The sequence below is a fragment of the Colius striatus genome, chromosome 14 (assembly GCF_028858725.1).
Source record: "Colius striatus isolate bColStr4 chromosome 14, bColStr4.1.hap1, whole genome shotgun sequence".
NCBI lineage: Eukaryota > Metazoa > Chordata > Aves > Coliiformes > Coliidae > Colius > Colius striatus.
Genome location: NC_084772.1, coordinates 1,292,128 through 1,317,368, shown reverse-complemented (window position 1 = coordinate 1,317,368; position 25,241 = coordinate 1,292,128). Strand labels below are relative to the sequence as shown.

The following is a 25,241-nucleotide window of genomic DNA, read 5'->3' as shown; positions in this document are numbered from 1 at the left end:
TTTTTGGCCGTACTCCAGCATCCCCTGGAGTCAGCAGAGCCTACTGTAGTCTAATATTTGGTCCAAAAAGATCAGAAATAAGGACAAGTGGTGCACTAATCTTGAAAAGTACTGTTTAATAAGGTTTGGATTAATTGATTTCAGCATCTTACATGGTAGTTTTTTAACATGATGTAACCAGTGGATTAAGAGACAGAATAAACTCAACACCTGTGGCAGAGGCTGAAACATAAAGCAGGCTGAGGAGTGGGAAAGAAGCTTCTACAGAAATAACGTGTAATAAATGTTGGGGTGCTCTGTTTTTCCTGTGTACCTGCCTGCTTTCAGAGTCCTTCAGTGAAAGTTTTCCTGTAGGGGCTGTTAGGAACTTCTTAATTACTTTCTCCCTGAGTGTTAACAAGGGCTTTGATGTTAAGCAGAGGTATCCTTGGTAGAGCAGAGGTGTCCTTACAGTCTAACAGTGGTGTTGCATAATGTAGCTTTACTTGCTTTTGATGACAGCTGTGATAAAGACATTGTGGTTTACCTTATTTCATGAGTGGTTGTTCTTCTCTAAGAAGTTCTTGATCCTTACACATCCTTTTCCTTTTTTTTTTCTCCTCTGCCCCTGTCTCTTCAGGTCATCATCTCCAAACAACACCAACCCATTTGGGTCAACCTTTTGCTTTGGACTGCAACGAATGATCTTTGAGGTTAGGACAAAAACTTTCATATTTGTTTGAGCAAGAGAAGACGAGGAGTTTGCTGGCTTCTTATCCCCTATTGCAATACAAGCCAGTTATGGCTGGCCTATTTCCCATTTCAGTCACTTGCAAGTGACTGTAGTTTTCAAGCTTATTGGGAAAGACAGGCAGTTCTTCAACTCTTGCCTGAGGTCCTACATTTGCATGTTAAATTTGTCACCTAGAACTTGTCCTAGCAGGAGATGCCTGCACTGAGCTCTGAGCAGTGGTGGAGCATGATGGTGTTTAAGTGTGTCATGGAAATCTGGGGACTGTTTTTAGGAACTAGCCACGAGCTTGTTGCTTTCTTTTGTTGTTTGGCTTTGCTTTTTGTTTTGCAGGCAGATCAGCTCCATAGTCACTACTTTCACTCTTCTGAGTTCCTGTTTATTACACAAATCTCTTCATTCCCTTTTTTCCCCTCCTGTCCTTTTCAGGTGATGCAGAATAATCACATAGCTTCCGTTACTCTGTACGGCCCCACACGGCCCAGCAGCCAGTTGAGGACATCGGACCTTCCCCAGTGAGCATCCCCTGCAGAGCCAGCTAATCTCAATGCTACACAATTAGTACAGCGTGCCTTGATTTGCTGCCACTTATCATATGGAAAGCACGTTATGATTTCTTTTTGTTTTCAATGAGCCTTTCCACCCAGGAGCAGTGTGGAGGGGAAATTCTCTCAACCCTTCATCATGGGGCATGGAACTGTTGCTGGAGGAAAGCAGCTTAGGTGCCTGTGCCGTCGTGTATTCCTCTCTGTTGCCCTCATCCTATGCAGCACAGACCTGAAGAGACTGTCCCCCGCCTTCTCAGCTGGCAGAAGGGGGAAATGGAAGAGGGGCACGTAATGACTGCAAGAGTTAGAAGCACAAACTCTCTGAGCCTTGGAGCATCTGGAAGCAGGTATTGATTTTAGTCTGTTTGTGTTACTGTATCGATGTGGTGGTCACATTTTACGCAAACGTGTGTGTGTGTGTATATATAGATATAAACACCTCTGTACTTCTGTGGCTTAGGACATTGTACCAAGTGTGACGAGGATGTATATATGTCCATGATTTCAGGCACCACATCTTTGTGTAACTTTTAAACCAAGCAAGTAGCATGTGCATAATACTTGGTTGTAACATTTGCACTACATACACTTTAATTACTTGATAAAAAAAGAGAAAGGTTTATCTTCACTGAGGAGCATCTGTGTACTGGCTGTGAGTGGGGTGTGGTGGTTATTTAATGTACGCCGTGCATAAAGCTTATTTATACAGTGGATCAAACTTATCCACCTTCCTGCACTAATGTACTTGATATGCTGAACAATTTGTTTCTTCTGCCATGGCTGGTTTATTAACTTTCTTGTCATATGCAGTTTCAAAGAAAGAAAGACAAAACAATCTGGGAGAGGCGATTTCTGTGATTAAACCATGTTTCAGTGAAAAGATTTGATACAGTTTTTTCACACTGGTGGAAAATTGAAGGAAGAAGTAGCATTGCCTCATTTGCCTCTGTTCCAAACTCCTCTGTTCCTACTCTGTTTCCTTAGAGAGAGAAAAGCTGTATATCATGGTATCTCAGAAAGAACTGCCCAAGCTCTGCCATCACCGAGGAAACCTTTTCTGCAACTTCTGATGTATCATTTTAATTTATGCCAAAGGTTTAGCCAAAGACATCCTTCCTGTAGTTCCACCATCTCTGTACATACACGCTAACTGCACACCCCACCCCAGCAGACAGGATAGAGGCTTCTTTCTAGTTGGGAGATGCTGCTCGTGACATTTTATCCCAGGAGGATACTTTAGGTTTCTAGTTCTCTTACCAGTCTTACTTGGGGGAAAGTAGGTGGTCTGTCTTTGAAATATTGAACCCTTTTTAAAAAATGGACAAGAGAAATGTATAATTTTATCCCATTTTTAATATTTTGGTGTAGCAACTTGTGATACCTAGATGACAATTTTGTGAGTTTTACTATGTGTGTACAGATTTTGTAAATACGCCGTTTTTGTAATTTTAACTCCATGTACAGTGTAATTCTGTATAGTTTATCAATGAATGAGAGAGAGGAAACCGAGTGTTCAACTGCAGGTTTGGATCCTGGACCAGTAGCAGGGATAAGCGTGGGGTGTGTGTGCGTGTGAGGTGTTCTCTGCCGTTTAGTCTTCCTGTATACTGTGATACTTTAAACTGTTTTGCTAAAGCAAACAAAAACAGCCCCATGGAGAATCTAATGGATAAGGAAAAAGTTACTGTTTACCTTTATCCCTAGGTGTCACTCCTGTTGAATCCCTGTTCAATCTGTGCTGTCTCCTGTGATCATTGCTTGCTAAGAGAATTCTATGCCTCAACTTTCCTTTTTGTTTCCTCTCTTGATTTTGTTTTACATAGCCCTTCTGTAAATTAAATGGAATAATAATGAGCATGTACACTGAAAGACAAATAAAAAGAGACTCTCAGTTACTGTGTTTGTGTTAAATACAGTTGCTGGGTGTTTTTGTAATAAAATCACGGATGTTTTTGCTTTATTTCTTCGTTATCAATTAGTTCTTTACATTTGATTGTCTTTCAGGAGTTCTATTTGAAGCACCTGACTAGTGTTCTTCCTTTACAGCTGATGCAGTACGTTGTCCAAAGAAGCAGTATGAAAACTAACATAACTTGCAATCTGTTCCCTAGTAGATACATGAAAAATGCAGGTACATGACAAATTTTTGCCCTGAAGTGGAAAAGGAAAGTCTTTCAACTATGGTAAATAACACTGGGGCTTGTGTGTTGTGTTCCACGGTGTGATTGTTACACTCAGGCCTTTGGGTGTCATTCGAATCAACCAAGAGTTGTCAGTGTTGAGGAAGTGTCCTGCAGCAAAAGGAGCCAATGTGGACTCTCCTGCTGCTTCCTTGTGGCCCTACAAGAGAAAAGCCCTGCAGCCTGCTTACCCTGCAGTAGCAGCTCAGAGGTTAACACAGGGCACGAGGACCAGGGCTCCTGTTCCCCCTCGTGTTTCTTCTGTGCTGGCTGTGTAGTGCAGGGGAGTGCTCAGCTGCCTCTCCTCTGGCACCCTTCAAGTTTGGCAGGTGAAGTGACTGTGTAGAGCGCTTGGCTGGGTGTGCTCTTGGGGCATTCAGTAACCTCTGATTGCGATTGTGCTCGTTTCTGCTTGCTACTCAAATGTGACAGCAACTCTGCTAGTAACTCCAATTAATTGTCATCAGTCCTTTCCCAGTAAAGGCTCCAGAGGAGCTGCAGGAGGAGATAAATTCTTGATGGGACGATTTGAGTAATGGCTCTGCAGATTCTACCAATATCCTGCTCTCAAGCATATTGAGAAGTGTGAGCTCAGGACTGCTGCTAGAATGTGCACCTCAGGACTTAGGACAGGATGTCAGCAGCTACCCAAGGTATTTAACACCTTTAGTGACTTCCATCTTTACTCCTAATCTCCAATGAGTCAAAGCAACTAAAACAGTGTAGATAATGAAACGTGCTCTTAACAGCCCAGATACTTCCCTGGGTCAATCCCTTCATCTTAAAGTTCCTCTGTAACAAACAAAAAATGCTGTAAAGCATTTGACCTTTGGGAGAGGCAGAGCTGAGGAAGGGCATGGGAAGATGATGTGGAGCAGGTTTTGGGGAGGGTTTCCTTGCCTGTTGTGATTGCAGTTCTTCATAGCTTGCTTCTCTGAGATGTTTTGATTTGTTTGCTGCTGTTTAGATGAAGCCAAGCTGTTGTGCTGATGCATTGGGGAGCTGATGTGGAGCCTTAAGGACTTGCTGGCATGAAAAGTTTAGGACCAGGGGGCCAGGGAAGTGATGGCAGTTTTGAATCACCTGAATGGAGAGGGATAGGGAATAGAGGAGCCTCTGGGGGGGAAGGTGAGGATGGCAGTATGGCAGGAAGGAGGAGCTGGGACAAAGCTGTTTCTTTGAACCAAAAGCTGTTCCTTGTAGAGAAGAGTGCTTGAGGTGGAGCAGCTTCCCTTCCCAAAGGATATGAGGGATTTGGGCTGTGCCTGATCCCAGCTCTGCCCTTGGCACAGTTGTTTATGGTTTGATACAGATCCTGCTTGTTGGCAGCACAGGCGTTGGACCATCATTTTGATTTCATATGATAAAACAGTTCAATATAGTGCTTAGTACAAGTGCATTCTGAATAAAACAGCCTCTGCATATGATAACATTCTGATATGTGCCTTTTTCCTTTGTCTAGAGATGAAGAGTTTGTACATGTATCTGCTTAACTCAAACATTACTGTATTTTCCACAGCATTTCATTCGTTTACACCTAATAGCATCGATTGTTGTGCCCTTCTTGGAGATGAAGTTGATGTTTTCTCCCATATTCAGGCCTGCAAGCAGTTCCTGGGCTCCTGTGAGTATTACAGGCTGAACTCTCTGTTCCCCAAAATGCAGTCCCTGTCACAAACCCCCACTTTTCTGTTGCCAGGATCAGGCACACTTTTAGTTATAAACAGATGTGGGGTTTTTCTGGTGTAGTGATGGGTGACGTGTGAGAACTGATTCACATGCTCATGATGGCTCCTATTCCAGAGCTCCCATCAAACCTGTTTCAATCCCAGATCTTTCCCACATCTCAGCCTTACAGCAAGCTGATGATTCATTGTCAGGGACTGGCTGGAGGTTCAGCTCCAGCTGCCATTTTCTGAGGGAAACTGAGGGCATTGGTGCCCACTCCACAGCGACTCGGTGTCATCAGAGCCTGTCAGTCACTTAGCAACTCTGCTAAGCTGAACTCTTGTTAGGTTTTGTATTTGATGGCTCCAAATGTATAGCAGAGTAATTCTGCATATGTGTGAAGCAGTGTTACTTGGAAAGAAATCTGATGCCTGAGCTGTAGTTATTTGCTTGCCTCAGAGTATTTGGACAAGGACCAAGAAGTCTGAGGTGGCAGAATTTCACGTGGGCTGCTTGTGGTGTTCAGAATCATTTTTGGTGTCATGATATAAAAAAGGCTGTTCTGTGCTAGCTCTGCAGATACAATTGTTCCATAAAAACCTCTTATTTTACTGCCTTTTCTCGATTACACTAACACCAGGGCTCTCTGGCTGATCTTGTCAGACACAAACCAGCACATGCAGCCATGTCAAACATCTCAGTGTGTGTTTGGGCAATTTAATACAATGAGAATTAGTCCTGGTTAGTTGTTTTGGTGTAAGGTATGGCCCTGAATGTTTCAGAAAGAAAGCTGAAGCAAATAAGAGGAAATTAAAAAGGGAGTTGACTGAAGGTGTGACTCCTGAGCGTCAGAGTCAGGGGTTAAGGAAGTAGGGGGCTTGGATCAAGGCCAGAGTATAACCAGTTCACCAAGTGAAAACTGCACCTACAGAAGGATTTGTATTTGCAGGAGGTGTATGTTCTCCTTGGAGGATTCAAGTTGAACTTGAATACCATGTTCTCTACCTATGTGAGTTTTAGCTGAACTAATGAAGTCCCTGTTTAAACATTTTATCTGCCAAACCTTATATCCAAGGCTTGTGTTTTGTTTGTGGGGATGTATATCTTTCCAGCATACAGAATTCTTCCTTTTCCTGATATGGGAACAGTGACTGCTTGAAACAGCAGGAAAGGTAAGCAGGAGTTTGGGAAGGAGTCACTTACTGTGGAGTGAGATACTGTTACAACAGTGACTTGTGTTCTGGACTGCACTGTAATGTTTTAACAGAACCTCCTCTCTTTCATGCCCTGATTAATTCTCCTTTAAATGTTACTAGTTTGGTCACTTGAAAGTGTTGCATATTGCAGTTTTGGAAGCTGCTTTTAAATGCCTTAAAGCTTCCCACCCACGCTCTGTGTTCTGCTCAGTCCCTAAGTTTCATTCCTGTATTAATATCCTTCAGAGACACTTGTTGTAAATGCCAGTCAGTGAAAAAGAAACACCCCAAAACAAGCCAAGCCCTGCCTGCTCATGCAGTGAGGAGGCCAATCAGGTCTTTAGAACAGTCTGAATTGCTGTTTGTCCCTCTGCTCATCTCTCTTTGCAAAACTGTACCCCCAAAATCCCACATTTGCCCAGTTCCTGGCTGAGGAGCTCTGTGGCACCCACAAGTTCAGGGGCTACTAAGATTATTTCACTCTTTTCTTCTCCTTCTATGGCTTCAGGGATCCTGTGAGTGTCTTAATATCACCCTTTTATTCCCACCCAGCTTAGTCAGACCCCGCTGAGGACAGAGCCGTTGGGATGTGTTGGTTTGTGGTTTCTGACTGGGAAAGGGAGGGGGAGGGAGGAAATCTGTGAGCTGGGTTTGGCTGTGCTGGAGAGAGCACTGGGCTGGCCAGGACTGGTGGGGGAGCTGTCTGCTGCATTTGGAAGGACTCTGATGCACTCATCCCTTGGGCTTTAGTTTCCTCTCCCGTTTCTCAGTATGGTTCAGGTTTCTTTTTTGCTGGCCATAAGCCTAGAAAATCATCACAAAGTGGATTTGAAGGATTTACTGGTTTTGATGAATGTCAGTAGAGTCAGCAGCATTGGTAAGGAGATGTGGTGGGTTCACTCTCAGAGCTGCTGGCACATGGGGCTCCAGCTGAAGGGTGCAGCCCGGGGGCTCAGCCGTCCAAACTGGGCGTTGGGGTAGACTTTTTTCCCCTCTGTGGTCTTTCAGCACTCTGTGGGGAACATCCTCAGTGCTAATGTTTAGTGAGGAGCTGTTTGAGTATTTTGTGCTGTTTGACTTTGCAGTTGGGGTTTGTTTCTGAGAAACTTGCTGTAGCAAGATGAATAATCAAACTGCAGCCAGGAAGCACAGTATGTTAACAGTTGCTGCTTCAGAGGTGGCTTTGACTTGCTGTTTTATGATGTTTAAGTCAGCAGTGGCCTGACCAAATGTTGGATCTTGGCATTTGCTAACTTTTTATGTGTTTAGAGATGCATTTGGAGGTGCTGAATGTGAGGTTCAAGCCAGCTCTGCTTGTTATATTGACCAAATCTGGCTGCTCATCTACAGGAGGAACAAAATCTGTCTGTTTGTGGATCCCTGAGATTCAATAAAACCTACTGTACTGACTTAGCTTCAAATGTTTGTCTGTCTCAAGGAACTTTGCTTGCTTTCCTTACTACTGGTGGAACCCACTTAGGAGCTTTGCATGTATTCCTTTCTCATCGTGGGTGAGTCCTGAAAAAAATTGCCAAGCAAGACTTTGTAGCAAAACCCCAAGTAGTGCATTGAGTTAGCAGTTAACAAAAGTACTCATTCTGAAATGGAGGGTTGGTTTTCTGAGATACATCAGAGAGGTCAGTAGAGGGTCCTTCCTGCCAGTCCTCACACTCACTTAGGGCTTCAGGACTTTCTGAAAAGGCCCCCCATCTTTTAGGAAACAATCTCTAGCCTGGGTGAAGTCAGAGACTTTCTGCCTGCCCTTGCAGTGAGCAGAATTTAATAAAGTGCAGGGGCTACAGCCAAATGAAAGCTTTTAAAACCAGGTCAAATAGGCCATGCAGCAGAGGCTGGAAGACAAAAGCAGATATCTCTTTCCTTAATAGATAACGAGATTTAGTATTGATTGGGTAAAAGAACACGAGTTATCCCATAGACTAAGACAACAGAGTGAACCGTTCTCTCTAGTGTCTCTGCCAGCTCTCAGGGTCTCTGCTGTCAGAAGCAGATGCTAAACAACTACTTTGATCTGGGGCAAAATGCCCTCATTAATGGTGTGTTGCTGGTAGATTGCAGATCTGAAAACATTATAGAGAGGGAAGTCAATGTCTGCGTCTCCGAGCCGAGGAGGATGTTAGTGAGGACTGCTGAACCCGACTAGCTGCCTTGGAGGAGTTCATAAGGTAAGCTGTGTTTGTTGTTCTGTCATTACCACTAAATGAAGTCCATCATATGAAAAGATTTACCAGGTTATCCAAAATAGTGACCAATGTGTTTTCCCTGTTGCTGTCTTCATGCCAAAGAGCCCTGGGGCCAGGCTTCCAGGGTGTGTGCAGACATACTTGACAGACTCACTCTGACAACCAGAGGCACGTCTGCATGCTGGCTTTTAATTATGGTGTAAATAACTTCCCAAACTGTAAACTAATCCCAGGTAATACATTTCTGTACAAGCTCCTAAATGCATAAGTACTACAAGTGGTAGCAGATGGGGCTGGAACTGGTTTTCTCCCACCACCGAGGCTCTGGCTTGTTTCCACACCCTACAGAGCCCCTTGTAAAGCTCCCACCAGCATTTTTATTTCAGGATTGAATCCTGAAAATATCCCAGATCAACATATGGTCACTTTAATTTCTGTATAGCTGACATTTCCTTGGAAATACATTATTGTGAGGCTTAAACTCTTGTGATGAAGATGATGTGTAAGACCGTTGTTAATGGCTTATCAATTGATGTGACCAACTTGCTTTCCTCGGGGTAACTGCATGGTTAATGCAAACACTGAGCCCAGACTGCTGCTGAGTGGCAGGCAGGTTCTATCCAGAAAGAAACAGCTGTGCTGCAGGCTCTCTTCAAGGGAAAGCAGCTTCCTGAGCACTTAGGACTGACTGTAGTTTCCTTTGAAGCTGTGTGTATGTGTCCTTCTGAAGAGACATGGCATGGGGTGGGTCCTGATGGACTGAACATTTGTTGAGGAGGTCGGGGGGGGAAATTGCAAAGGAGTTGACAAACACATTACCAGAGATGAATTCAGTCTCTGCCTAATGAATTTCATAGCTTTTTAACCCTAGTTTTAGAGGAATTGACTTTCTCTTTGATGTCCATGAAAAGAATGTTCTTTTAAGATAATCTGCTGCTGTAAGAAACACCCAAAATGCTTCAAACTGTCAACTGTTCTTTGAAAGACAAGCAATCCTCTGTTCACATCTGATGCTTTAAATACTTAGGAAGCCCAGCAGACAGGTTGCCCTGTGCTTTTACCTTCTTGCAGGGAATTTCAGAAGGCTTTTATTCTGAAGCCCTTTTGCTTGCTCCCTTCACGTGACATCTGCAGCAATATGAGAAATCTCAGCTGCTGGCTGCAGTTGGCTGTGTGCCAGGGAAGAGCACCAAGGTCTGCAGCAACCAGGCCATGGACAACATTTCCTTGGGTTTGAAGAAGCTCCCAAATGTGATGTAAGCAGCAAAAATGCGTGGTTTTACCCCCACAAGTGAAGGTCAAAGGATCTCTCCAGATGCAATCCTTCTGAAGAGCTGGATAAGACAGTGAGAGAGATCAGATCCTGTCGGATGACTCTGAGGTTTTCACTGAGTGCCAGCCAGTACAGTGTAGAGCCTGAGCTCGTGGAATTGCCAGAAACTGGTCCCCTGAGTGCTGAGTGTGTCAGTGGGGCAGATACTTGAACTCAGATGTTGCTACAAGAGCAAAATCAAGACTCAGAAGGATCAACTTCCAAGGTCGTCTTGTCCTTCTTTTTAAGGCTCTTCAGAAGGCTGCCCATTCCCACTTGTCTGCTTGCCTATCTTTTTCTCAGCCAGCCTCAGCATGCCCTTTTTTTTTCCTGTAGGCCACCCTATCTACCCCATATAGAACCTCATTTCGATAGCTATTAGCTGCTCCTCTCTTCTTACAAGGTCTACAGAAAGCCATCCTGGCAGTAGTGATTTCATTTGAGCATACACTAAAAGTGACTTCATTTATTCTAGTTACTGTGTAGTTTGGTCATTTCTCAATGTGTCCAGGTCAAGGTAAAAAGCTGGTAACGATCCCTGTGTCATTTCTCAGCCTCTAGATCTTCTTTCCTTTCTCCCATTAGTAACAGCTATGTAGAATCTGCAAGGATTGGATTTTGCAATGTGCTTTTTACACACTGGGCCACTGAGCACTGCTGTAACTCTAATAAATAACAATAAATTAAATATACTGTTAATGATTATTTGGATGCACTAATGGACCTACACAGTATGTGTGTGTGCAAGCCTGGAGTTTTGGCCCATTCCTGCAATAGTTTGTCACCATCTCTTAAGATGTGCTAAAACACTTCTGCAATTGGTTCATTTGGTTGCACCAGTTCCAAGTTCCCTTTCTTACATGGCTTGCTGTGTGTTTCTGTTGCAGTCTGCCTGTGTTATCCAAGGGGGGAGGCCTGGGGTGTTGTTTGAGCTTTCCTTTTCCATTGGAAAGGTTTCTTCACTTGTTTCTTCTGAGTGCAGGAAAGACGTGGGCTGTGGAGCAGGTTCCACATCAGCCAGATCTCAGCAACTTTCAGACTGTGAACTACCATGAGATCTTTGTAAAAGCAAGGGTCAAATGTCTGTAGGTGTGGGGCAGCAGAAGGCTTGACAATGCCAAAGGTCTTGAATCCTTCGTGCAAAATAGGTTTGAGGTTAATCCTCTGTAAGCACATGCCCAAAAAGACATCATCGATGGGGAAGAGTTCCACCTCTCTGCAAGCCCTGGAGAGCTTCTTCATGGTACAGCTGGACAGCAAAAACCCTCCTCCTCCTGCGTAGGCTGGGTACATACTCAGGCCATACATGGTCTCAGGGATGTAGTATTTGCTCTTGCGGACTCGGATGGGGCGGGCGTTGTAGATGATGTCCCCAACAAAGAGATCCTCAGAGGGGTTGTGTCTCTCAAGGAAGTCAACAATGTTCTCCACGTTGACAAAGACATCGGTGTCGCCTTTAAAAATGAACTTGACGTTGTGGCAGAACTCGGCTGCCCAGCTCAGGAAGTGGATCTCCTTCAGGGTCAGGTTGAAGAAAGTGTCCATGAAGTCCCAGAGCAAGATGTCCCTGTATGTCTGACTCTCCTGGTGGATCAGGGTCTCCCATGTTGCCAGCACTGTCCTGTTCTTTGGTGTTCCCAGGAGGAACACTCGCTGGATCTGCTCCCCGTTCACCACACCCTCCCTGCCCCAGGTTTTCCGGACAATTTCACGTCTGTCAAAGTCTTCAATTACTGATTTGATAGCAACGAGCAGAAAGGGACCTCCAGGTGTCCTCCTGCATTTCCTGGGCTGGTTAACAAGGAGCTTGAAGTTCCTGTTGTCCTTGTTTAGGAGATAGTGCTTGAAGTTGAAGGCAGAATCAGTCAGTGCTGGGGGAGTTGTAGTTTGGACCCTCTTTTTGGCCACTTCTGTCCTTCTAATGACAGGAGTTACCCGGGGTCTGGGCACCGTTGCCTCTGCTGGCATTGCTCTCCAAGCTGCTCTGGGGTCAGAGAGTGCTTTTGGTGCTACTGAAGGCTTCTGCTGTGGCAGCTCCTTGTTTCCCACAGGCACTAAGTGTTCCAACTGGGAGTAGAGTAAAGAGCAAAGTGCTACCAGCAGGAGGAGGGTACAGATCACATCCCCTTTGAGACGGACTCTCATTGTCTCTCTGCTGTTTCTGGGGCTGTTAAACGCTGTGTCTGAGCAGCCTGGCACCAATGTCCATCTGGAAAGAAGTGTACAGTGTGTCAGCACTGAGGATGCAAGCAAGGCTCAGCAAAACACCTAAAATCCCATCAGCAAAGGACACTTGACTCGTACAGACATGGAGATACATTTAGGAACTTGCCAAAAGACATAAGAGTTGCAAATCTAATGCTGATCCCGGTGCTCCAGCTTTGTGACCTGCTTGGTTAAGACACCAAGTAGTCATCCATCCTCCTGAAAAGCACTAGGTGAGATGAGCCCTTCCTCCCACACCCCTCTCTGCCCAACACTTCTTCCTGTTTCAGAGATTTTGGAGCTTTGGGGGAAACAAGATGGTAAATTAGGAACACCTTGGGAACTGTTTCTTGCTGCTTTTACTCGTTTTGAGTCGAAAAGGAGAGCTGATAGGGAACTTTCAGAGGGAGTTCAGCACAAGGCCACCAAGATGATCCAAGGGACTGGAGTATCTTTCTTATGAGCAAAGGCTGCAGGATCTGGGGCTGTTGAGCCTGGAGGAGCCTGAGGGTGGAACCTCATTAACAAGAGTATTGAAAAGGTGTCTGTGAAGGGGATTGGGTGACACTGTTTTCTGTAGTGTTAGTGCCAGGACAAGGGGTAATGTACAAAAGCTGGAACATAAAGTTCCATTTAAGGAAAAACTTCTGTACTGTAAGGGTGAGGGAGCCCTGGCCCAGGCAGCCCAGGGAGGGTGTGGAGGCTCCTTCTGGGGAGGTTTCCAAACCTGCCTGGACGTGTTTCCTTGCCCCTTGATTGAAGGGAACCTGCTTTGGGCTGGATGAGCTCTAGAAGTCCCTTCCAACTGCCACCATTCTGTGATTCTATGAAGATATTAAGCCATTATAAATAACTTCCATTAGTAAGGTTAGAAGGGGCCAAGAGTGTTTTGCCTCTGCTAAATCACCTGAATAGATAAGCAAAAGGTGAGCAAAGAAATCCCCCTATGCAGAGGTAAGGCAGAGCCTGCTGTTGGGAATGTTTTATTCACGTGAGAAATGAGCTGCCATTTGAAATACAAGAGTTGATTCCTTACTTACACTTGTCCTGGAGATTTCCTGTCTCATTTCATGTCTCATTCAACTGCAAACAAAGAAACAGAGAAAAACCTAGTGAAAGAGTAGTCAGAAAGCAGCATGTAAGCATAGCTGGGGGAAGGAGCTGGTCAGGTGTCTGCAGTTGCAGCAAGGCAGGTCCTCTCATCACCATGCTGTTCCCCACAGCTGCTGAGATGAACCCACTAATTTTCCCACAAGGTCACATAAGTATTTAATCTATCCACTGGTAGTGTTTTAGGCTCATATGTGCTTTACAGCTCTGTCTTGCCTGTGCTGTGTTAGGAGAATGTACCTTTGAAGGTATTACAGTCTGTCTTGAGTCAACTGGGGTCATTTATGTTGGGAAAGCCCCTGAAGCTGCTGCAGTCCCAGCCCTGCCCTCACCCTGCCCAGCCCAGCACTGACCCACGGCCTCAGCGCCTCAGCCCCATGGCTTTGGGATCCCTCCAGGGCTGGGCACTCCCCCAGCTCCCTGGGCAGCCTGGCACAGGGGCTCACACCCCTCTCAGGGAAACAGTTCTGCCTCAGCTCCAACCTCAACCCTATCCTGGTGTCCCTTAATGCTTGGAGAAAGAGACTGACTGACCCCATGGCCACAGCCTCCTGTCAGGTACATGTAGAGAGTGATCATATCCCAAAACTTCTTGATCAGAGATGCCTGGTTGGATGGCAGTCTGCCTTTACTTAAGGAACACCCCTGCTAAGGACTGAAAGGGGTGTAGGAGCCAGGGCTTGCTGCTTCCTACATAATTTCTTCCTGCAGTTTGCAGCATTGCAGGGAGCTCACAGACGGGTGCTCAGCCTCCAGTCGAGCCCTGTAGCTGCCTTCCCCACTCACACAACGAAGTGCTTGGTAAGAGGATTGTTATTTGGTAGGGTTGAAACCTAAAACATGACCCTCTTTAGTCTGGTGGTATCCATTTTTGGCAAATCCTTTCAGTCATGGATTGTGTCACCTCTCATTGTCCATGAGCCATCACTTTTGTATCAGCAATGACATTATCATTTCAAAGCTCAAACTGATCAGTCTGTATTTATGAAGTATCGAAACAGTTGCACAACATGTCCTCCAGACCCTGTGGGATATGAGCACAGGGGTTTCCACACGTGGGAGAAAGCAAACCTCACAAGCACTTGGTTGCTTAGCAGGACCCTTAAAATTCTTAACTGCATGTGGTTTGATACCTCAATTTTAAAGTACTGTGCATCTTCACTACTGGTTAGCTGCATCTTCCAGTTATGGTTGAAATGAGTATTTCACCATCGTATGGTACCACCTGTCTTTTCCCCAAATGCAGCTCTAGAGCATCTGCTGATCTTTGTCTCTATTATTGCTGAAGACTTCCTTTTGCATCTGGGCAGATGTTTTAAGCAGCACAGTCTTGCTGTTAACAGCAGGGTTGTAGAATTGTCTCTGTTATCTCTGAAATTGTTCATAGAGTCATAGAATGGTGGGGGCTGGCAGGGCCCTGCAGAGCTGCTGCAGCCCCAGCCCCTGCTCCAGCAGCTTCCCCTGGCTCTGGGGCACAGGAACGTGTCCAGCTGAGGTTGGAAACCTCCTGAGAAGGAGCCTCCACACCCTCCCTGGGCAGCCTGGGACAGGGCTCCCTCACCTCAGCACCAAAGCACTTGCTCCTCCTGGGCCAGGGGAACTGTTTGTGTTCCAGCCTGTGCCCATCACCCCTTGTGCTGTCCCTGGGCACCACAGAGCAAAGCCCATCCCCACCCTCCTGACACCCACCCTTGAGGCATTTCTCAGCATTGCTGAGGTGCCCCTGAGCTCAGGCTTCTCTTCCCCAGGCTCAACAGCCCCAGGGCTGCAGCCTTTCCTCCTCACACACATGTTCCAGCCCCTCAGCATCTTGCTGTCCCTGCCCTGGCCTCTCTCCAGCAGTTCCCTGTCTCTCTGGAGCTGGGGAGCCCAGAACTGGACACAGGACTCCAGATGAGGCCTCCCCAGCTATGGCAGAGCAGAGGGGCAGCACAACCTCACTGTAAACTGTTGTTAAAATGCTTTTACTCATCACCAGCCGTTTCCTGTTTGTTCTCTGCCATGTGCTGAGGCTCCTGTTTGCAGCCTGGTGCACAATCCCTCCTAACACCTAGATGACTTCAGTTCATGTTGTACATCTGTTGTGGCCCTTGGCACCAACAGGTGATCAGGCCTTGGCAGGGCCTGATCACAGCGCTCTGCTGGTGACCCATCATGTTTCAGTTCTGTGCTGAATTGTCCTTTATCTGTTGATGTGCAGTTCCAGGCAGGTACATGTAACCCTGGGAGGGGCAGCTCTGACAGCTCTTTGACTGTCAGAGCCTCTTCTCTTTGCCCACTTTAATAGCAGGGGGTTTTTTCCCCTTTTCTCTGCAAAGGTTTGATCTTATTTCAGCTTCCAGGCTCCAGCTGGTAATTAAGGAGCTGGATGTGAGTCCTGGCTCTTTCCTGTGTTTCATTTTATCAGCGAGGGTTTGGAATCAAATGCATGTGTCATGAAACACGTCATTTCCAGGGCTTTACAGATTTATCCTGCCAGTATCTCGCAATCTGGCTGTTAGTGCCTCTGGCCAAGCCAAGAAACCTCCTGGCTTGCTCTGAGCAGGGGCTGAGAGCCTGGGTTTTCTTCTGTGTTTTCATTTATTGTAAGAAATGAATCTGAAATAGTGATTTCCATGCTGAAAGAAACCAGTTCAGTGCTGAATGTAGACATCTCCTTTCCAAAAGAAGGTGCCAGCCCTTGAAGTGGTTCCTTGACTCAATTGTATGGATTTTCCAGCCCAGCTTAAATGTTTCCATCTTTTGAGGGAAATGCCCTCGAAGACTGCACAGGCGTGAGCTCTAGCCCTGGATGCCATTGTGGGAAAAGCAGTCCTGGTCCTGAGCTCAGAGGGACTGATGCTGCTGCCAGACACTCCCTTGTGTCATGAAGCCAAAAAGATTATTCAACTACCTCAACACTAGCGGGGAGGAGGGAATTACAGGGCTATCAAAGCAAGGAGAATATATTTGAGGCCAAACAAAAGAGATGTGAGCACTGCAGAGCCTTTCCCAGCACAGCATCTCACCATGTGTCTGCATTCATTCACAGGGCCCTGGCCAGGCTGGAGCCATGGGCTGAGGGCAATGGGATGAGGCTGAACAAAGCCCAGGGCCAGGTCCTGCCCTTGGGCCTCACCAAGGCCAGGCAGCTCCAGGCTGGGGCAGAGGGGCTGGAAACTGCTGCAGGGAAAGGGCCTGGGGGGGTTGGTGCCAGTGTCTGAACAGGAGCCAGCAGCGTGCCCAGGGGGGCAAGAGGCCAAGGGCAGCCTGGCTGGGATCAGCACTGGGGGGGCAGCAGGAGCAGGGCAGTGCCTGTGCCCCTGTGCTGGGCCCTGGGGAGGCTGCAGCTCCAGGGCTGTGCTCAGTGCTGGGCCCCTCACTCACTGCCACAGGGACACTGAGGGGCTGCAGCGTGGCCAGAGCCGGGCACAGAGCTGGGGAAGGGGCTGGAGCACAAGGGGCTGGGGAGGGGCTGAGGGAATGGGGGTGTTGAGCCTGGAGAAGAGGAGGCTGAGGGGAGCCAGGAGCCCTCTCTGACACTCCCTGACAGGAGCCTGCAGGGAGCTGGGGTTTGGGCTCTGCTCCTCAATAATGAATGATAAGGCAAAGAAATGGCTTGAGGTTGCCCCAGGGGAGGTTGAGGTTGGAGCTGAGGCAGAACTGTTTCCCTGAGAGGGGTGTGAGCCCCTGTGCCAGGCTGCCCAGGGAGCTGGGGGAGTGCCCAGCCCTGGAGGGATCCCAAAGCCCTGGAGCTGAGGTGCTGAGGGCTGTGGGTCAGTGCTGGGCTGGGCAGGGTGAGGGCAGGGCTGGGACTGCAGCAGCTTCAGGGCTTTTCCAACCAAAACATTTCTGTGATTCTAAGGAGCCAGGAGTCCACAGCCCACACAACCCACGAGGCAACAACACGCTCAGAAGCTGAAGTGGCCATGCTGGGCACAGCAGGCTGGGGAGCAGCCAGGCAGGGAACTTGACCTGCCCTGTTGCATGCTTGGGCAGAGGGCCCAGGGCCAGCCCGGCTTTCATTTGAGAGGTGGATTCTGAAATATGGCCAAGGAGTGCTGCAATAAAAGCAGTTAAATGATGATTTAAAAAGAATAGTTGCTAGGCATTCATTCACAGTTGCATGACGTGAAGCCTCCAACTCCTCTTGCAAATCTCTTTCTTTTGCAGCAGCTGTCACGTCTCTGTCACTTGGCACCTCTGTCACTTGGCACCTCTGCTCACCTGGGCTCAGATGGGAACAAACTGCTGGACCCTGTCCCTGAACTCCATCAGGAAGCCTCAGGGATTCTGGCATGTTGCTTTGTGTCTTTGAGAGTGGTCATTCAACTCACCCAGCCTCAGGAAAAGCAGCTGTGATGTGGAGGCAAGCTGAAAATGGGGTACAAAGAGCAGGAGGGCACAGGCCACAGCAACAAGCTCTGCTGCACACTCTCCTCAGGCTGGCTCACAGGAGTGCCCGGCCCCACACTCTGTGTCACCCCCAGCTCAGTCCCTGCCCTGCTGCATGCAAGTGTCTCAGGCTCCCCCAATGCTCCTCCTGTCCTCTGACACTGGAGCAGACACTGGTAAGCTTGACTGGGGCAATGGAGGGGCCACAGACATTGTGTGGCTGCAGTTGCTGAGAGAGATGAGATCTGTTTCCCTCAAACGAGCTAAAGGAAGCATTGAGGATCCAGCACCCTGGGCTCAAGGAGTTTTCTGCAGTCCTTGGGGAACTTGGAGAACTCTGGGTGATGGGAGTGCTTTGAGACCATGCCTGGGGTTTGGATATGTGTTTCATTTCGTGGAAACGCTTGGATGGGTGTACTCTGCGTTGGGTGGCAGCTGTCAGGATGGCCCTGGGCCCTGAGAGTGGTAGGGAACGGGGTTAAATCCAGTTGTCTGGTTCCCCAGCGCTCAGTGTCGGGGACTGTTCTGTCTAATATCTTCATGAATGATCTGGATCTAGGTTGACCTGCTTCTGCAGAGGGGTTGGACTAGATGATCTCTAAAGGTCCCTTCAACCCCTACCATTGTATGATTCTATGAGGGGATCCAGTGCACCCTCAGGAAGTTTGCTGGTGACACCAGGCAGTGAGGGAGCATAGATCTGCCTGAGGGCAGGAGGCTCTGCAGAGGGCCCTGGCCAGGCTGGAGCCATGGGCTGAGGGCAATGGGATGAGGCTGAACAAAGCCCAGGGCCAGGTCCTGCCCTTGGGCCTCACCAAGCCCAGGCAGCTCCAGGCTGGGGCAGAGGGGCTGGAAACTGCTGCAGGGAAAGGGCCTGGGGGGGTTGGTGCCAGGGGCTGAACAGGAGCCAGCAGCGTGCCCAGGGGGGCAAGAGGCCAAGGGCAGCCTGGCTGGGATCAGCACTGGGGGGGCAGCAGGAGCAGGGCAGTGCCTGTGCCCTGTGCTGGGCCCTGGGGAGGCTGCAGCTCCAGGGCTGTGTCAGTGCTGGGCCCCTCACTCACTGCCACAGGGACACTGAGAGGCTGCAGCGTGGCCAGAGCCGGGCACAGAGCTGGGGAAGGGGCTGGAGCACAAGGGGCTGGGGAGGGGCTGAGGGAATGGGGGTGTTGAGCCTGGAGAAGAGGAGGCTGAGGGCAGCCAGCAGCCCTCTCTGACACTCCCTGCCAGGAGGCTGCAGGGAGCTGGGGGTCAGGCTCTGCTCCCCAGTAATGACAGGACAAGAGGAAAGGGACTCCAGTTGCCCCAGGGGAGGTTGAGGCTGGAGCTGAGGCAGAACTGTTTCCCTGAGAGGGGTGTGAGCCCCTGTGCCAGGCTGCCCAGGGAGCTGGGGCAGTGCCCAGCCCTGGAGGGATCCCAAAGCCCTGGAGCTGAGGTGCTGAGGCTGTGGGTCAGTGCTGGGCTGGGCAGGGTGAGGGCAGGGCTGGCACTGCAGCAGCTTCAGGGGCTTTAACAACCAGAACAGTTCTGTGATTCTAAGAGTGTTTAACTCCTGTGTCTGCACTAGTTTGCTTTAAAAGCAGTGCTGAACATGCAGACATAAGTAGCACCCGGCTTTGTGTGGGAATGGTTTGGTTTGCTCCCTTCAAGCTGGGCTGGGATGCTGCCCTTCTCTTACCCTTGAATAGAAACCTAAAGTGAAGCACTAAGGCAAAGGTTTCAGACTCTCAGCTGAGCTCTGGCAGTGGGGGATTGTGCAGGCAAAACCTCCTGTTCATTTTGCATCACATGGCTGTCAGGGCTCTTGGGGCTGCTCACAGGGAAACGAGTCAGCTTCCAGCACTGGGGTTGTTCTGCCCCATGTACAAAAACATGCATGAAACAACTGGGCTCTAACAACATGAGATGCTGTTGGAGTGTTTAAGGGGAGCAGAGGAAAATGACCTCTTTCATTTCATTTCTATATTTGACTGTCTTGCAAGGAGTTTTATTCCTGCACCATTTCTTTTTTTGGCTGTTTCAGTTTGTTTTTCCTCTCTGGGAGTTTTTTCCTCCCCTACTCCAAGCCAAGTCAATAACCTCATCAAAGCTGATGTCTCAAGTGCCTTAGGTGCTGAACAACTTCTCTCTGCATTGCAGGGTGTTTGTCACTCTTCTGGAGCTGTAGAATTACAAAGTGATGATGGAGGAATTCTGCTTTTACCAGAAGAAAAAGCCCACCTCAGTTGGCCACTTGCAAGCTGTGAAGTCGATAAACAACCTGGGAATGAGCTGTAGGATTTCATTAGCTAAATTCCCAAAGGAGAGCTTTGCCCAGTGTCAGGACTGTGAGCCAGAGCCAGGATGGCAGTGCAGAGGGGCAGAGGCTCTCAGTGCTCAGCCACATGTGCAGTGTCACTGCTGCTGTTGCTCCTGTTGCAGCACCTGGAGGCAAAAGCTCTGTGTTGGTTTTAACACTGTGCAAGTAGGTAACAAAACTGCAGGTCCCAGTCTCCCGTCAGAGCTGCTTTCAGGCTGGTGCAAAGCAATGGATGAGATCCATGCTGCTACCAGACAGGTTGCCTTATCTATCTCTCTGCTTGCCCCAGTCCTGAAAAGAGGTTTCATCAGCTTCCCAGCTGGCTGGTCCCATCTTATGGCACTGTCTCCCGTTGGTGCTGCCAGCCTTGCCTTCGCAGTGCCTGTCATGTGGAAGGCAGCTGCTTGAGTTTCCACCCCAGTCCACGAGGTTTTTGTGAAACAGAAACTGTGACGTAGAGAAACTGCAGAGAAACTGTAGAGCTGCTGTGCAAAGGCTGGAGATGGGTACAGGGGTCCCAGGAAGGAACTTGCCCCCGACCCCAGCAGGGAACCTCCCGGTACTGTGGCAGAAGGGCAGAGGTACCCAGGAGCCCTGAAGATCCTGGGCACTGCTGGCCACTGGCATGACCGTTCCCATGGCCTCTGGGGACCAGTGCCTCCCCAGTGCCTCCCCAGTGCCTACCTCCAGAGGTACTTTTCCTACATCCAGATGCAGGATGTGTAGATGGTGTGATTTTCAGAGTTACAGAGAGCTCAGCAGCTCAGCTCCTGCCCTGAGTGCTTCAGGGAACGGGTCCCTCCTGGAGCAGCCAAGCTCAGGGCAAAGAACCTGCCCTCTCCCTTGCAAACATTCATTTCCCCTCACCCCAGGAGGAGAGTAAAACCTCACGGGCTCATGAAGGATAAGAAATGGCCCCACCAACACAACCACCCTCCTTCCCCAGCCCTCCCCAGGCTGCTCACTGCCTCTTCAGCTCCCAGACCCTCCTCTAACAATTTGCCTGACGTGCCCCAAACCCAGCGTGGCAGCAGGGGTGGATTGTTACAGCAGACACCACTGGGAGAGGGAGGACGTGCTGACTTGCCCCACTAATTTCAAAGTGATATCCAGATATCATAGGATGAAAACAATTGAGCACTTAAAAAGTAATTAAGATGTGCCAAGGAAGCAGTGCCTAAAGTCACATGCAGAGCATTCTGACCAGGGCAGCTGGTTGCTACTCCTGCTCCTGTTCCCACAGGCAAGGCAAACATTACCACCCTGCTCTCCTTTCTAGCTGCTTAGCCTCTACCTCGTGTCTTCTTTGAGAAGTGCTTCTTTTAAATTCCAGTGTTAAGTCTCTTCATCAGAGACAAAGCTTCACATCCAGCTGCTGTCTGAAGGGATTCAAACCCGAGTCTCCCATATCACTGAGAAAGGTCCCTGGCTGCCTGTGGTGAAGGTGGCCTCCTCCTTAGCTGGGTAAGAGGTTCCACGTGCACAGCAGAACCAGACAGCATTGTCAGGAGACGCTGGAAGAAAGAGCTTCTTAAGAGACAGGCAGAAAGTGCAAGTTAAGCCCAATAACTGAGAAACTTCAATGGTAAAAATCACCCACAAACCCTGAAAATCAAGCCAGCAGGTGAAGTCCAAGGACAGGGTGTCTTTTGCCCATGATTTATATCACAAAAGCAGTGAAGCAAATGTGTGTGCATCTGCTGTGATGTGGGGAGTTGCTCTGGGAAGGTGCTTGGTCCTGTGCTTGATCAGGATCTGCCCAAAAGCTGTTCAAAAGCGGGATCACTAACTGCCTGTTTCACTGGGACTGAGTGTTTTGCTTGCTCTTTGTGAGACTGGAGAGGCTGAAACTTCCCCTGTTTGCTCAGAACAGGCTGGGGGGAGATTTGTGTCCTTTTACTGACGAGGAACAGCTTGCAATAACATGCCACTGCTGGAACTCATTTGCAGTCGGGAGGAAAAACTGCCTTGGAGCACTAGAGGCATTGTCTAAAGAAACCCCAAACTTTCTTATGCAAAAACAACCTAAACCACCCAAAACTGCCTTTTGGAAAGCAAAGTGTAAAGCAGATGTAGCAGGGCTCTGTGTGCCCAGAGCCTGCAGCTGGCCCCGCCGCACGTTAACCATCGCAGCTCAGGTCGCTGCAGGGAACAGCGCACGAGGCAAGGGGAGAAGCTGGGGGAGGAGAGCGCTGGGGCCGGTGCTGCGTGTGCCCCGCTCTCCCCAGCCCACCCTGAGCACACCGACCCGAGGGATACTCACAGCCCGGCTCACGGCGCCGCTCCTGCGTCCCCTCGGTGCCCGGGCCGCCAGCAGGCACAGCCGCAGGCGCTTAGTGCCACACATTCCCCGAGCTGCGGGCGAAGCGTCCCCGCGCTCCCGGCCGGGCTGCGGCCGCCTCGGGGCCCCGCCGGGCTCCGTCCGCACACGCCGGCCTCTGGAGCGCCTGGGAAGGAGCAGCCGCGGCAGGGAAGGAGCTGGGGCCGCTGCCAAGGCCGGGACACGTGACGGGCCGCAGAGCGCAGATGGCCGCCAGCTCCGCCGGGTCCCGCGGCTCCCGGGGCCTGTGCGAGGCGACGTGTCCACTGCCGTGGTCGTGCTGGCGGCCCTCGGGGCTGCCGGGGCTAGCAGTGCCCAGAGGCTGTGGGGTGCTTGTGCTGGTGCCCAGAGGCTGTGGGGTGCTTGTGTGGGGACAGTTGTGCTGGTGGCCAGTGGTGCCCAGAGGCTGTGGGGACAGTTGTGCTGGTGGCCAGTGGTGTCCAGAGGCTGTGGGGACAGTTGTGCTGGTGGCCAGTGGTGTCCAGAGGCTGTGGGGTGCTTGTGCTGGTGTCCAGAGGCTGTGGGGTGCTTGTGTGGGGACAGTTGTGCTGGTGGCCAGTGGTGCCCAGAGGCCGTGAGGACAGTTGTGCTGGTGGCCAGTGGTGCCCAGAGGCCGTGGGGACAGTTGTGCTGGTGGCCAGTGGTGCCCAGAGGCCATGAGGACAGTTGTGCTGGTGGCCAGTGGTGCCCAGAGGCTGTGGGGACAGTTGTGCTGGTGGCCAGTGGTGCCCAGAGGCCATGAGGACAGTTGTGCTGGTGGCCAGTGGTGCCCAAAGGCTGTGGGGACAGTTGTGCTGGTGGCCAGTGGTGCCCAGAGGCCATGAGAACAGTTGTGCTGGTGGCCAGTGGTGCCCAGAGGCCATGAGAACAGTTGTGCTGGTGGCCAGTGGTGTCCAGAGGCTGTGGGGACAGTTGTGCTGGTGGCCAGTGGTGTCCAGAGGCCATGAAGCCAGTTGTGCCAGTGGCCAATGGTGCCCAGAGGCCATGGGAATGGTCATGCCAGTGGTCAGCGGTGCCCAGAGGCTGTGAGAACAGTTGTACTGGTGGGCAATGGTGCCCAGAAGCCATGGGAATGGTTGTGCTGGTGGCCAGTGGTGCCCAGAGGCCATGGAAACACTCTTGCCAGGGCTGCCCAGAGGCTATGGAGACAGTTGTGCCAGTGGCCAACAGCACCTCGGGGCCAGGGGGACAGTTGTGCCCATGGCCAGTGGTGCCCAGATGCCACGGGGATGGTCGTGCTGGTGGCCAGTGCTGCCCAGAGGCTGTGGGAACTTCCATTGAGTCTGCTGGTCTACCCATTAAAAATAGCAACCACAAAAGGGGCTTCCCCCCAGCCTCAGCACTTCTTTCAATAGCAAAGCAACTCATTTCTCTGTTGTGTTTGTTTGGTGTCTGCAGCTTGCCTTTTTCATTTTCAGTCCCCTTGTGGTTATTTCCTTTACCTCAGGGCTCAGAATTGGGAACAAGGTTGGCTTCAGCTCAGAAGGAAAATGCACTCGGGGGCTGATTTCTTTCTAGTCAGGAAGGAATGGGAGGAGGCAGGAGCGGAGGGTGCAGAGGCTGAGCACAGATGTGAGGGTCCCTCCCAAAACACTGAACAAAAAACCCCAACTCCACCCTCTTTTTGTTGTCATTCCCTTGAAACTGAATTGCTTCAAACCACATTTATTTGCAGCCAAATGTAAGTCACCGTGGCTGCTGCCTCGTTCCTTTTTCTCTGCACCCTTCTGCCTCTAACAAGGTCTGGAGGGTGCCCAGCCCACGGCCCCTTGAGCATGCAAAGCTTTTCATTTGCAGTGACCTTGTGGTGGAAGCAGGTCTGGCTCTGCTCTGTTGTTTTCACAAGCACCCAGCCGTTTTTTAAACATGGTGTCAAATGCTCTGTTATGAGCTCCTCTGCTTTTTGGATGTGGTTTTGTTAGTTTCAGCTCAAACGTTTTGCTTTATTGAACACAATGGCACCATGAAAAGCTGTCAAAGGGACAAGTCCCTGCTGAGCAACCCTCAAGCCCAGCATCCAGGTCCTCCGGGCTGGGAAAGCCTTTTCCTCTGATCTGCAGTCTGAAACAACACAATTCCTTGCTGAATAGAGCCCCTGATCAGAAACCTCAGCCATAAATGTCCCTCTGCCAAACCTAAGTACCTTGATCCTCTCCACAGGCTAATGTTGCTCTCTGCTGTGTAAGGAGGTAGATGATGGTCACTGAGATGAAGAGCAGAATGGTGGTGTGCCTGTTCTCAGAGGCTGGCTGTGGAGTGAGGGCACTGCTCCCTGAAACCCCTGGAGACTCTCAGCAGATGTTTCCACCACATTCTCCCACTCAGCTTTTGGGACCTGCTCACAGTTTCTCTTGCACTCATGAGGTAAGAGTGAAAAGAGAATCAGGGAATGGTGGGGTTGGAAGGGATCTTTAGAGCTCATCCAGTCCAACCCCCTGCAGAAGCAGCTCCCACCTAGATCAGGTCACACAGGAACGTGTCCAGGTGGGTCTTGAAGCCCTCCAAGGAAGGAGCCTCCACACCCTCCCTGGGCAGCCTGTGCCAGGGCTCCCTCACTGAAACACTGACACACTTGTTGTGTTCCAGCTCCATCCCATCAGCCCTTGTCCTGTTGCTGGATACTATTGAAAAAAAGTGCTGCCCCAACCTCCTGACACCCACCCTTTGGAAATGTGTAAATGTTAATGGGGTCTCCTCTCAGTCCCCTCCAGACTGAACAGCCCCAGCTCCCACAGCCTTTCCTCATGAGGAAGATGTTCCAGTCCCCTGATCATCTTGCTGTCCCTGCACTGGCCTCTCTCCAGCAGTTCCCTGTCCCTCTGGAGCTGAGGAGCCCAGAACTGGACACAGGACTCCAGATGAGCCTCAGCAGGGCAGAGCAGAGGGGGAGCAGAACCTCCCTTGACCTGCTGCCCACACTCTTCTTGCTGCCCCCAGGCTGCCATTGGCTTCTTGACCATGAGGGCACATTGCTGGCAAGAAGCCTTCATTGCTTTGCTGGCCTTGGAGTCATGCAGGGCGCTTGTGAGGAAGAGGAGGAGAAGTTTTCTCCATCAGTCTTTATGTTTGGTTGCTGTCTCACCTTGTGCTTTGCTCCCTGG

The 25,241-nt window shown here is 49.8% G+C and overlaps 2 protein-coding genes across 10 annotated transcripts in view; one reads left to right on the top strand and one right to left on the bottom strand.

Annotated features, from left to right (window-relative positions):
- PHAF1 (phagosome assembly factor 1) overlaps positions 1-10,523 on the top strand; it is a 42,813-nt gene extending 32,290 nt beyond the window's left edge. The window contains exons 15-24 of one of the 8 annotated variants that reach the window (XR_009819735.1): positions 620-692; positions 1,160-1,245; positions 1,365-1,625; positions 3,325-3,461; positions 3,926-4,111; positions 4,978-5,082; positions 6,076-6,135; positions 6,239-6,298; positions 8,392-8,505; positions 9,595-10,523. Coding sequence is in view for 2 of the 8 variants with exons in the window: in XM_062007454.1 (XP_061863438.1) it covers positions 620-692; positions 1,160-1,245; positions 1,365-1,452 (247 nt within the window). In the remaining 6 variants the exon portion in view is untranslated. Of the gene's footprint in view, positions 1-619; positions 693-1,159; positions 1,249-1,364; positions 3,219-3,282; positions 3,462-3,925; positions 4,112-4,977; positions 5,400-6,075; positions 8,506-9,594 lie in introns of those variants that run through there. The other 7 variants (XR_009819734.1, XR_009819733.1, XR_009819736.1 and 4 more) reach the window with 7 other exon arrangements.
- On the bottom strand, positions 8,693-22,274 carry B3GNT9 (UDP-GlcNAc:betaGal beta-1,3-N-acetylglucosaminyltransferase 9). 2 transcript variants are annotated; one of them, XM_062007457.1, is made up of 3 exons: positions 22,084-22,274; positions 13,081-13,123; positions 8,693-12,044 (listed from the first exon to the last, which is right to left on the bottom strand). In XM_062007457.1, exon 3 carries the CDS (start codon positions 11,978-11,980, stop codon positions 10,733-10,735), a length of 1,248 nt encoding a protein of 415 aa, XP_061863441.1. In that variant the 5' UTR covers positions 11,981-12,044; positions 13,081-13,123; positions 22,084-22,274; the 3' UTR covers positions 8,693-10,732. The 2 variants fall into 2 exon arrangements, with proteins under 2 accessions (XP_061863441.1, XP_061863442.1); XM_062007458.1 differs by lacking the exon at positions 13,081-13,123.
- Positions 22,275-25,241: the final 2,967 nt, after the last annotated feature.